Source organism: Miscanthus floridulus, chromosome 1 (assembly GCF_019320115.1).
Source record: "Miscanthus floridulus cultivar M001 chromosome 1, ASM1932011v1, whole genome shotgun sequence".
NCBI lineage: Eukaryota > Viridiplantae > Streptophyta > Magnoliopsida > Poales > Poaceae > Miscanthus > Miscanthus floridulus.
In genome coordinates, this window is record NC_089580.1 from 166,584,635 (window position 1) to 166,596,293 (window position 11,659).

The following is an 11,659-nucleotide window of genomic DNA, read 5'->3' on the forward strand; positions in this document are numbered from 1 at the left end:
ATAAACCCTGTGTCATTGAGTGCTAGGCCACATCCGATCACAACGTACGGCAAAACGACAAATATTTACTAATTGATCACTTTTCGCATCGACAGAGAGCAAGCCACCACTTGAGCACTTGTGCATATTGTCTATTTCGTGATTTGCATTTGTTACTCTTGGACTCTTCGGTCCTAGACGGCTAGGCATCGCCGGAGAGCACCCAAGAGATTGTGGTATACCTCAAAAAGTTTGTAACGATCGATTCTGCCGTCTCAGAATCAACTAGTGGAAGGAGAAAAAGGAGTTAGAAAAAACTCTGGCTAGAGTGACCTTCGTGGTACCCTCTAGGGCTGACCTTCGCTGGGTCGCCCGCAGCCCCCTCAACGGAGAGTAGGACTCGAACGAGTCCGAACTTCGGTAAAACAAATATCGTGTCTCAATTCACATCTCATTTGATATTTATGTTGCTCTAGCTCTTGTGTAGGTTACCTGTGTGTGGCACTATCTTTAGTGGGTGCCTACAGGTTGGGTTGAAGTTTGGAATCAAAAGGAGCAAGTTAGGGGTCACACTACAGAACTCGTGTATACCGGACGTGTTCGGTATAACTACCGGACGTGTCCGATATTGCCTGAAGTGTTCGATCGAACCAGACGTGTCCGGTATTGGCCTCTGCTCTGTTTTTATCTATTCACTGCACTAATCGTTGTGTTACAGGGTTGTAGCTCCTAGATTTATTTAATATCTTTTACATACTCTGTGGCTAACTTATAAGGGTTGATATTACTCTTATTTGCAATTTTCGTTTTGAAAACTCCCTTTACTGATCGTTTCCGCATTTAAAGATGTTAATTTTGCATTTAAAGATGTTAATTTTTAGAAACCCCTATTCAACCCTCTATAAGCGGCATCTGGGTCCTTTCACAGTCCCTTGTTGCAACGAACTTGGGCCACTAGATCAGACAATCAACAGCCAAGATTCATGATTTGTGCGTGATAGAACGGTGCCTTTTCAAGGCATTAATTCCTCCTGGCCAAGTGTTTTTCCCCTGGCGAAAGAACTGAAAGGAGTGGACACAATTGTGTGGGCGGCAGGGTGGATGCCAGCATCTGCCCTTTTCCATCAGCTGCAAGATACGTTTTCATAAAGGTAACCAGTGACGTTCGTAACTACCCACCTCACAGCTCGTTTGATGTAGACAAGACCCGTTTTCAGGGTTCTTTGCACATCTGTCCTCCTATAACTTCAGTTTAGCACTTTATGGATAAAATCCGTTTTGCCGGTTCCCAAGTCTGAACTTTTGTGAGTACTAGGATTTTACTTATTGGGCAACCGCTGGGAGAATATAGTATTTCACATCTATAGGAGGGAATTTGCGTAAGAAGTTTGAAGATTAAAAGTTCTTCCTTCGCTACGTCCATTGCCTTCTTGAAGCAACAAACAACATAAGAACAGGAAAACAAGCAAAAGCCTTCCTCCCCCTCCCTCTCGGCAGCAACTCAGGAGACCATCAGAATTGCTGGTCTTGGTACTACTTTTGCCATGGTTCAGATCAAAGAGTTGTATCCTCCCCAAGTTCTTGTGTTAACAGTGTTTTCTACACAAGTATATGTTTTCTGTATGAATTTGTGTATACCTTGACTTCAATTTTGCGCAAAGCCGGATCGTCATGCCCATGTCGATGGAAGAGGTATGATGATCCAAGAGCAAAATAGAAAGTTTTAAAATGATGATTCTGCATTCCTGTGCTTGACTTGACAAATGAACTGCTGAAGCTGAATCCTCGTATTACAGTATGAAATAGGCTTGAGCTACACCATCATGAAGATGGAGCAGCAAAACACAAATAGCAAGGAGGGTGTAGAGGTACTGCAGCAAGTCCCATTTGAGGATGAGAAGCTTGGCAAGGGTCAATTGACCTCAAAAAATTATCATTTGCAAAGGTTTGTATGTACCTTCTTTTAGATTAAAAAAACTTTATCACTTGCAGAGGTCTGTATGTACCTTCTTTTTATTAGATTAAAAAAATATCACTTGCAGCGGTTTGTATGTACCTTCTATTTTTTTAGACTAAAAAGACAAAAATTGTGGCTGCTGGGATTCGAGCCCAGGTCTCCACGGCCACAACGTGGAATTCTTACCACTAAACTACAGCCACTTATTTGATAGAATTCACAAATACATCGAACTTATATCCATATATATTTCAGAAGCATAAGTATTAAGGCTTTTTCAATATACATCAGTGTTTATTTTATGAACATTGTAAGGAACCTTGAAAACGATTAAAATCAAAATTATGTGCAGCAAAATTCCATCATGGATGAAGGGCTTTGCACCTGCCAGCGCTCTCACAGTGCATGAGGACTCTTGGTGTGCATTTCCAAAGAGCAGAACAGGTTAGCAATTTTCACTTTGGACATTTTAGAACATACTCTGTAATGTAATACTCAGTGGGTGAGAATGTGCGCTCAACTTGTTCCATTGTGTTTTCATGATGGCCTGAACTCCATCTACTCTGACTTGCACACTAGTGATCAAGGTATTCAGAAGTGCTACTCAAAACCTGAACCCTACATTGATAACTGAATACTTCAGGCTAACTTAGCTTTCTTCATCATTTGTCATCAGTGCCCACTTTTCAGCAAGTGTTCACTCACCATTGACACTGTAATCAGACCCGACAACGGTTGCTCTGAAAATGTTAGTTGTCTTTAATAACCACACTTCAAAATCCCAGTCTCAGAAAATGAGAAGAATATCAGAGTACTAATAAGAGTGTACTAATGTGCACCAGGTGCACAATTTGACCAGTGAGCAACTAGCCGCAAGAGAAGTTGAGATCATCGACATCGCATCTATATCACGAGACTACTGGAGTAAGGTGATCGGTGCTCCAAATGTCGATCTGACAACCTTCAAGTCACAACGAACAGAACGAGGCCCTCTTCTGAAGGGATGGATGGTATGGAGCAACACAGATTTCTCAATTAGTATATATGCCAATGCCCAATGGACAATGTTGCCGTTCAGAAGCCTGGTACTGCTGTTGTCAAGTGACATATCACGTTATCACATATATGCATGTACATATGCTGTTCTCTCTGCAGGATTCATGCGTTCCGGTGATGACCACATACAAGCTGGTGATCATGGATGCTCCCATATGGGGCCTCGGCGAACGGCTCGAAGATTGCATCATTGCGGTATGCAGATATATCACGCCCTGCTGATAGATTGGCATTCTCTGAATGAACAAGAGCACTTCGCCAGTTCGTCAGTCAGTCTGCACCTGCCAGCGAAGCAGGACAGCACAATATAATGTTCAGAAGTTCAGAGATTTCTCCTCTCTTTGTCTAGAGGATTCAGAAGCTCCGCGCTAATGCAGTGTGTGCGTTTCGTTCACACAGGGGGAGAGGGCGCTGTTCCTGGCATGCCACCGGCTGTGCTTCGCGTGGATCGACGAATGGTACGGCATGACCATGGAGCAGATCCGAGAGATGGAGCGGCAGACCGACATGCTGCTCAAGAAGGTCAGTGTCTTTGCGCAGTACGCACGTTCTCCTGCGCCGTGACTGAGCATATTTGCTTCTGATTGAACCTGTGATATGCCTGATGCATTAGCTGACGCGTTGTTTTCATCGTCGCAGACGCTGAAAAAGCCCGGGAAGGCCGGGAGCAAGCACGAAGGCAACAGGAAGACGCTCAAAGACGAGGTAGTGGCCGTGGGGAGGTGCACGTAGTGCTAGACTGCTAGTTTTATGTGACGGACCATTTGATTCCATTGACAGCTGCATTTCGCCACATGCTGTCGCCGTCGGGGCCGGGGTATTGGCGGCAGAAGCCCGACGCGCTGTACATGGGATGTCGTAGATTAGGCATGTGTAGTGTATCGACATCTGTCTGGTAGAATTGAAGAACCATACGTATGCATCGCTGGATGTATGTATATACATTATCAAGGGCAGGCACTGTGGTTTGCCTTTAAACCACCCAAAACTAGCAAATTAGCCCGACCTATTGTACACATAACGTATGGAGATAAAAAAAACGTTGCAAATAGTTTCCTTTATTTGTTTGATTATAACGGCATATCTCCATATGATCACACTGCATCCATTGACACGAATCTTGTGGTTATTGTCGACCAATTCGTCACCATGAAGCTATCGTCGCATCTCTTGTCGATCAACTCTACTGGCATCAAAGTCCTTTGATTACCAGTGGTTTAGAGAGTCTCTGGATCCCTATATAGAATGCTTATTCTGCAGAATTTAGCATTGGTACACTGCATTTTTGCATAACTGATATTTCTCCACAAATGGCACTTCAACTTTGTCTTCAGTTGAGGCTCTAGAACCAAGATAACCTACATTTGTCATCTGTCCAAATGCTGTCCGGATTTGTTCAGGAAACAGGATGGCAGAGACCTGCTGTTCTTGCAGTTGCAACAAGATATAATATTCTTTGAGTTGGCAGAACTGAAAAAAGATTGCAAATATTCTTTGTCTTCAGGACTGAGCTTTTCTATCTTTCAAAACTGAACTAAATTGGACATTCTAATTTGGGGCTGCTCATTTGGTGGTCAGATATAATTTTTGCCTCAGCAAGGTAATTCCCTTTGTTTATTCAGACAGGTTCCTAGCTGTAAGTTCACTTTTTGCTCAAGTACAGACCTGATAATTCAGCAAGCATTTTGGATAAGTAGCACTAGCAACTGCTAAGTACTTACAGAACCTTGGGGAACTTAACAAACTCATGAATCTCATAATTGGATTTGGGACTGCTTCTGTCAACCCAAACATAAGGTTTTCTTTTGCCTTTTAATCAAGAACAGGCTTAGCACAAGAAACATTCTAAAACGGAGAAACATGCAGCTACCATCCTACAACTGTGTCATGTGTGATCTCGAGACAGAAGAAACATTACAACATCTTTTCCTTCGGTGCCGTTTTGCAAAGCAGTGTTCGGAATTTATTGATGTCCATCTATCACCCAATGCCGTACTTTTTCAACCAATCAGTCAACAGTACTTTCAGCCATGGCTTATCAGCCAAACGAACAGGGCAATAAAGGATGCTATCCAAACCCAGTTCTTCATGCCAGCAATCATCTTACTCTGTTGGGAAATATGGTCGTCAAGAAATGACCTCATTTTCAAAAGGTTTGCAACCAAATGTACCAGCTTGCAAAGCAACCTTCCTCGAAGAATTGCAGTTACTCAGCCACAGAGTCAGTATCAGACGTGCACAAGCTTTTGATCAATGGAGTCGTTCACTGGTTTAGTCTCTAGGCTGAGTCTTCTTTTCTTTTTATTCTTTTTTTTCCTGAGCCCTTTGTGAGGACTCACCTCTGTAAGATCTTTTAACTCTTATTCATTAATAATTTTTCACTGTAGGGGCGCCCTCCAGTTTCCTAAAAAAAGGCTCCTCTTCATCATTCAGAGGCTAATATGATGACTGGTTGATCGTAAACTCTTACTGAGCCAAAAATTAAAATTTTCTTTTTCAAAAAATACACATGTACGGCAATAAAGATGAACCGCCAGGTGTCGGAAGTGCAAAAGCAGAATAAACCGCGGGCCAACTCTTCCGTTCCCCTGTTACGATCCTACAGTAGTAATCAGCAACAGCAAGCAGCCAGCTGCCAGCCAAGCAGACGCCGACACCAAGATCAGGCGGATCGGGCCAAGGTTCTTTTAAGTTTCACGGACTGGAGAACACACCAGAAAACCCAAGAGGCCACTGAAAGCAGAGTTTACCCGCGTGTGATGATCTGTGCAGTAGCGGCCTTGGGGTGCCCCAGTCCCGCACGGAAGAGCCGGCAACGTGGGTCGAAACCGCTCCTGCCGCGTGCCACCCGCCGTGGACACGTACACCCTCTGTCCCGGTGGAAATTTAGAATCAGAGCAGTTGCTACTCCCTGCGAAAAATGGAAACGCCCTCCAAGTACTCTTATTATCTTATATAAACGGGCGCGTGCCACCTTTCGCCAGGCACACAGTTTCCAGGCGGTTCTTCTCCTTCAGAGAAAGAAGGCGCATCGTGACTTCGTGAGTGAGAGAGAGAGAGAGACAGACAATGGCGTCGGCGACGTTCCTGGAGGTGCTCCTCGCCATCTTCCTCCCGCCGGTCGGCGTCTTCCTGCGCTACGGCTGCGGCGTAAGTGGAACTCTTACTCACCTCAAGGACATAGGCTGCTCGTGTGTCGTTGTGCTCTTGCCGTGACTTGGATGGTGGCGCGCGTGAACGATGGATGTATGTTGCAGGTGGAGTTCTGGATCGACCTCTTGCTCACCATACTGGGGTACATTCCGGGGATCATCTACGCGCTGTACGTGCTGGTGGCTTAAAGTGAGACGGCGAGGACTCCGCGGAGACGGCCGCTGTGCTTGGAGGACATGTATCATGTATGTATGCTGTATATGCAAGAGAAGAGTGAGCAGAGGATTCTCTGTCCAAAAGTAGTTGATGTGTGACTTGTCCCAGTGTATCAGTATCTCGATTATGTGAATTTGGAGTGACGATCGGTGGATGGTGTTGAATGTGTGTTGGTACTCAAGCAAAGTTGTGTACGTAGTTGGGGCAGAAATGTGTATCACAGGAGCAGTGTTTGTTGTTTCTTTCTTTGATCAGAAGACAACACTGCAATTGCTGGAACGTAATTGGTGTTATATGTCATAGTAGGTTCTTACGGTTCTCTGATCTGCCGTTGTCCCATGCGAGTTGTGATTTACAGCCTGTTCGCTCGTTGGTTTCAGCCAGTCCAAACCAATCAGCCAACAGTATTTTTTTCTCACAATAAACCAGTACCAGCCAGTTCAAACCAGCCCAGAAATTAACCAACACGCCGTTAGGCTGCTCCCGATAAATCCAACCGAAACCATGGTTCTAAATCTCAGTGGCGGCCTCCTTCACAAACTATTAAACGACGACCGTCTTCTCCAGAAACTATTAGACAGGATGCAGCGGAAATTCTTAACCATTACGAACATAAATATAAAGCTATGAAAACTTATGACCACAGATAATTCAGTTACATATTTACATGGACTCTATGAGATGTCTTCTCCAATCAATTAACATGGCTATGATCAACAATTCATATTATTTTTTTGCGAATAAACAATTCATAATTTTTAACAATAAATAAATAGTTTATTGCATTATATTATTTATGAAGTAAAGAATATAACGATTATGAAGTATAACTAGTCATCTTCAGTAAAAATGAATTTTTTTCCTTCATCGGTTAGTGGTGCTAGAAAAATCACGGCGTGATTTTTTGTAAAATTAAACCAATTAGCAACGCTCAGTGAAGTTAAAACATACTTAATAGCAATAGGAATAGCACAGTAATTGACAATATTATAAAACGGACTATATGCAACCATCAAGCAAACCGTACAATAGCAGTCTTTTTTTTGTATATCTTAGACAGCACGAAGTCTTGTACACCGACAAATTCCCGGTTCAATCGTGAACAAGGGAATGGGCCTCTGATAAGTGTTGTTTGTGTTATTTGGGCCTGTCCAAACCAAAGAATCGTAAAGGTCGGGAGGCTCGTGGTGGTAAAATTCCAGCCCAGCGAACCGTGCCAAGTGCTCGCGCTATCGTTATGCGACCTGACGCCTAGTCGTCCGCGGCGGCCACGCGAAACACGTACAGACGCACTTGACAGACAGCTCAAGTGCAGGGCCCGCGTCTGCCGTGCCAAACTTCCCTCGCCCACCACCACCACCAGGCATGACCGGCGGCGTGTGGATCACGTGAATAGGCGACCACAGCGCTTGTTCGCACCGGGACGGCGTGGTCGATGAGAGCTGCGGCGGTCGTGAGTTCGTGACCTGTCGATCTGTGACGTTTACCCCCGGGGAAAACGATCTCCTTTTCCTGTCCGCTTCCTCGGAAATGCTCCGGTCCTTTCCTGAAAAGCTAAACGGCACGATAGATCTTGAGAGAAAGCCAGAACGCTCTTGGAATTCTTGTCACGGTCTTGGATCTGCACGCAGGCACGGAGCCGGCGGTGGGGCTAGGGGGCTCTAGCGCCCCCCCCCCCCCCCCCCCCCCCCTCCTACCGCTCGCGAGCAAGCGAAGCCCCATAGAGTCGTCATCTAAAATTTCAGCTGTAGATATATAGATAGAAGGGGTTGAGATTTGCTGAACCTCTTTTCTTACTAATTATCATTGTTTAGTCCCTCCTAAATTTTTTCCTAACTTCGTCTCTGTCTGCACGATAGGTCTTGGATGTACGGTTCGGCGTTATTGTCGTGCCGTCACGGTCTTGGGATTCCGTCCTGAACATGGAGACCTCGCCCGTCAGTGTCATCACTCATCAGCAACACAAGGGCAATCAAAAACTTCCAGAGGCTAATCTGACGCAGGAAGTCGCCAGCAATGTCGTAATGGCGTTCCTCTGCATTAGGGACTTCCAGAGGCTAATCTGACGCAGGAAGTCGCCAGCAATGTCGCAATGGCGTTCCACTGCATTAGGGGAGTATCAGATGAGTTCACAACATACAGCAATCGCTGTCACATTTGAAAACGCAATCATATTCCCATTTTAAATACAGATGCTTCAGTTCCATATCCAAAATTGGCAAACAGCAGTCCAAGGCCTCGGAAGTCGGAATGTACGAGTTACAAGGCCAACGGCTGTACTTCCAGATTATGTAAAAGAACGCATTGCCAGATAGATGAAAAAAAAATTCTCAATATTTCCGCGCCAAGGAAAACCTCTGTACATGTCGCATGACTATCACCACAATTCAGGTCTACAGTTCATAATTACACAAGCTGGGGGGCACAATTTATTTTACTACTGAGTCGGTATACGGCAATTGAGAAAGTCGACCATGCTTGTTAAAACTACAGCAGAATAAACGAGTGGACGATGTGGCCCAACCCGTTTAGTTTCTCCACTAAGCATCACAACCTGTGACCAATATTGCTCCTCCATGTGTACGATGCCCATTCAGCGCACCTTGGGCTTGCTTTGTAGGACTGCAATCTAAAAGACCTATCCAGTTTGCTCCAACATGGATCCAGGGCCAGGTAGCCAAGAAAAATTCACCAGTTGTTTTAGCTATGTCACAATGCATTCCCTGGGATCAGAGTTTTCCCTTTGGCTCCTTTCCGCATGGTTTATCCCACTGCACTAATAGCGTATATTAGCATATAGTGGCCTAGTGACATACATGCTGTACCAAACCATCCTCTCCACAACTGTAAAATATGTAAGGGCTTCCTGGTTCAATAGCCATCTTATGCACCCGGGAATCGTGCTCCCCAACTAGTTTCATTGTGACTTCACCGCCCTCCTTCAGTCGTCCTACTCGTACCTGGGTGGCAGAAGTGGTTTATTTGGTTGCAATGAAGAGAAAAATATCCATGATGCTTTAGCATGGAGTAGAAGCTGGTAGCCAGTAAAATCATTTCCAATATGGTACTAAGTAGAAAGAAAATAGAAAAGTAGGCAATGCCAAGCTTACTTCAAAATATTATGTACTGCAAGAAACAGTGCTAGTCAAGCAACACAAATGCTTCAGGACACGGTCACAAAGATGCATGCAAGCATTTGTGGGACAATTTCCACAACAACAAAGTTTTAATTATGTATAGCCCTAACTTTTGAAAGCGCTGCTCCAGTGAAGACAAAAGATATTCGAATCTAAAAGCCTGAGAGAAAAAAGAAGTTTCAGTAGTTTGCCTTTGTGTGTTTCGTGAAGGATCTTTTGAATGCTGAGATAAGGGTATAGATGGTGTTCCATGCATGGAATAATAGTTGCCATCATGCCACCTAGATTAAAAAACAAATTACCTAGAACCACGGCAGAAGCTCAACATGGTTTACAAATGTGTTGCATAAGTTACTTAGACTCGCAAGGCGGATGAACAGTATTCTGTGCAATGACCTCAGTCTCTTTACACATGGTTCACGTGCCAGGAAATAAATCATGGTAATAAGTTCCTTGAACTTGTTCACAGCTTATCAAACAGATAAAAAAAATGTAATGTATCCATCCAAATCATTGTTGGTAGAGACAAACCTGGCCATCAGCAGCAACAGTTACGATGGTGCTGTCATCTGTAAATGGCATCACACGAGCATGGAAGACATTTTCGTGGTGGCCAGAAGGGTAAACAAGTTTTATAGTTTTAGAAAGCCAGTCCCATAGTATGATGTTCGTGTCGTCTGAACCGGACACAAGGAGGTCACCAGCAGGGTTGAAGCTTATGGTATTAACGCAGCCTTCATGACCACACAATTTTCCATACTGAGACATCCGCAGCACTATATGCTACTCCCTCGAAGAAAACGAAAATGACAAGCAGTTAGCACCGCATCTAAGAACAGTGATTCAAGCCAACTCAGCATTGTAGAAAGAAACAGTTATATAGCAAAACTACCACAAAAATCATCATCATAATCTGTAACATAACTAGAGTTGGATCACCTTTGTAACACATGTGATCCAATAAGACATTTGTCAAGCTTGAAAAGAAACACTACGGAGAGAAACTAGCCAACTAGTAGATATCGAACTTGAACAAAATGTATAAATCTTATCCCCCATGTCACAAATTTCATCAGTAGTAAAACTGTGTCTAATCTATAGACCCAGACAGCAGGCAGTCTTATTCGGACGCTTAAATTTGAGATTTTGCAGTACTAGTTCCATAAATTCCCAAAATGAAGTTGCTGAACTGATACAAACAAGCTCAACACCACATCAAGAACAGAACCTACCCACCAGCCATCGTACTCTACCCGACCGCCAGATATGTGAAACCCTACACCTTGTCTTCCAAAGTCCACCCAGCAGACATGGTCGAATCATCTACCGACTAGGAGATACCAAATTCCGGAAGGATTCCAAAGTTCGAAGTACCAGGATCAAACAGAAATTAACAGAGAAGAAAAGAACCTAGGAGCCGCTGATTCGGCGGGAAGAGGCGCGGGGGAAGGAGGAGCCGATCTCGCGGCGGCCGACTTCCAAGAAGCAGCTACCCTTCCGGCCACCAGCTGCTTCGAAGGCGGCGGCCATGGTGAGCGGTGGAATGCGAGAAGAGAGAGGGGAGGGGTCGGGGATTTTGCGGGGTTTAAAAGTGGTAGAATCTGCTAGTCGAGGCACGGGGATGGTTCTGGCTTTCTGGGAGACTGACTTGGGCCTCCGTCATGTATGTTTTTACGTTTTCCGTTTGTTATCTTTTCTTTTTCCATTCCTAATCTAAAAGGCAGGGGGAGTAAGGGTTCACGCCGATCGGACGGTGGAGACGGCGGGAGAGAACGTTAGAGTTCTGGTGCCATATGAGGCGGCCGGGTCAGGACGGGGGCGCCCATGACCATGGTGGCGGCGGAAGGGGAAGAATGTGGTCGTCGTGGGGCGGTGGGCAACGGCGAGGGTGAGGGCAAGGACGAGGAGAAGGGCGGCGTGGCCGGCGGTAGGAGAGGAAGGCTGGGGTGGGAGCGTCAGGAGTAAGAAGTGTGCGTTTCATATGCTAATTACACAGTCATCCGTGCATTAGCCGCATCCAATATAAATTTAAAGAAAAAGACTTTTGGGGAAAAAATAAACGGCATCGGGTGCTCCCTTCTCTTGGACCCTCCCTCCGTGCACCGGATTTTCTTTCACTTAATCTTCACTTCTCTTTATTTTTCCAGCAAAATTTAGAACA

General features: G+C 44.9%; 1 protein-coding gene, 1 long non-coding RNA gene and 1 other non-coding gene across 4 annotated transcripts; 1 reads left to right on the top strand and 2 right to left on the bottom strand.

The window, feature by feature from the left end:
* The first annotated feature begins 1,362 nt into the window (after positions 1 to 1,362).
* On the top strand, positions 1,363 to 4,053 carry LOC136546951 (uncharacterized). 2 transcript variants are annotated; one of them, XM_066538908.1, is made up of 10 exons: positions 1,363 to 1,543; positions 1,641 to 1,671; positions 1,776 to 1,924; positions 2,289 to 2,380; positions 2,516 to 2,523; positions 2,613 to 2,684; positions 2,779 to 2,946; positions 3,092 to 3,187; positions 3,392 to 3,514; positions 3,632 to 4,053. In XM_066538908.1, the coding sequence occupies exons 1-10, from the start codon at positions 1,524 to 1,526 to the stop codon at positions 3,722 to 3,724; spliced, it is 852 nt and encodes a 283-aa protein (XP_066395005.1). In that variant the 5' UTR covers positions 1,363 to 1,523; the 3' UTR covers positions 3,725 to 4,053. The 2 variants fall into 2 exon arrangements, with proteins under 2 accessions (XP_066395005.1, XP_066395012.1); XM_066538915.1 differs by lacking the exons at positions 1,363 to 1,543; positions 1,641 to 1,671; positions 2,516 to 2,523 and having other exon boundaries at positions 1,786 to 1,924; positions 2,779 to 3,187.
* Positions 2,068 to 2,139, bottom strand: TRNAH-GUG (transfer RNA histidin (anticodon GUG)). Its single transcript has one exon. It is a non-coding gene; the product is annotated as a tRNA-His (tRNA).
* Positions 4,054 to 8,689: 4,636 nt separating the features above from the next.
* Positions 8,690 to 11,305, bottom strand: LOC136500972 (uncharacterized). Its single transcript, XR_010770141.1, has 3 exons — positions 10,909 to 11,305; positions 10,030 to 10,281; positions 8,690 to 9,321 (listed from the first exon to the last, which is right to left on the bottom strand). It is a non-coding gene; the product is annotated as an uncharacterized lncRNA (long non-coding RNA).
* Positions 11,306 to 11,659: the final 354 nt, after the last annotated feature.

Excerpts from the sequence above, each read along its gene's own strand:
- LOC136546951 (XM_066538908.1), top strand. The coding sequence starts at position 1,524 with ATGGTTCAGATCAAAGAGTT. Across the intron at positions 1,925-2,288 it reads AAAAATTATCATTTGCAAAG|CAAAATTCCATCATGGATGA; the intron begins GTTTGTATGTAC and ends AATTATGTGCAG. Across the intron at positions 3,188-3,391 it reads TCGAAGATTGCATCATTGCG|GGGGAGAGGGCGCTGTTCCT; the intron begins GTATGCAGATAT and ends TCGTTCACACAG.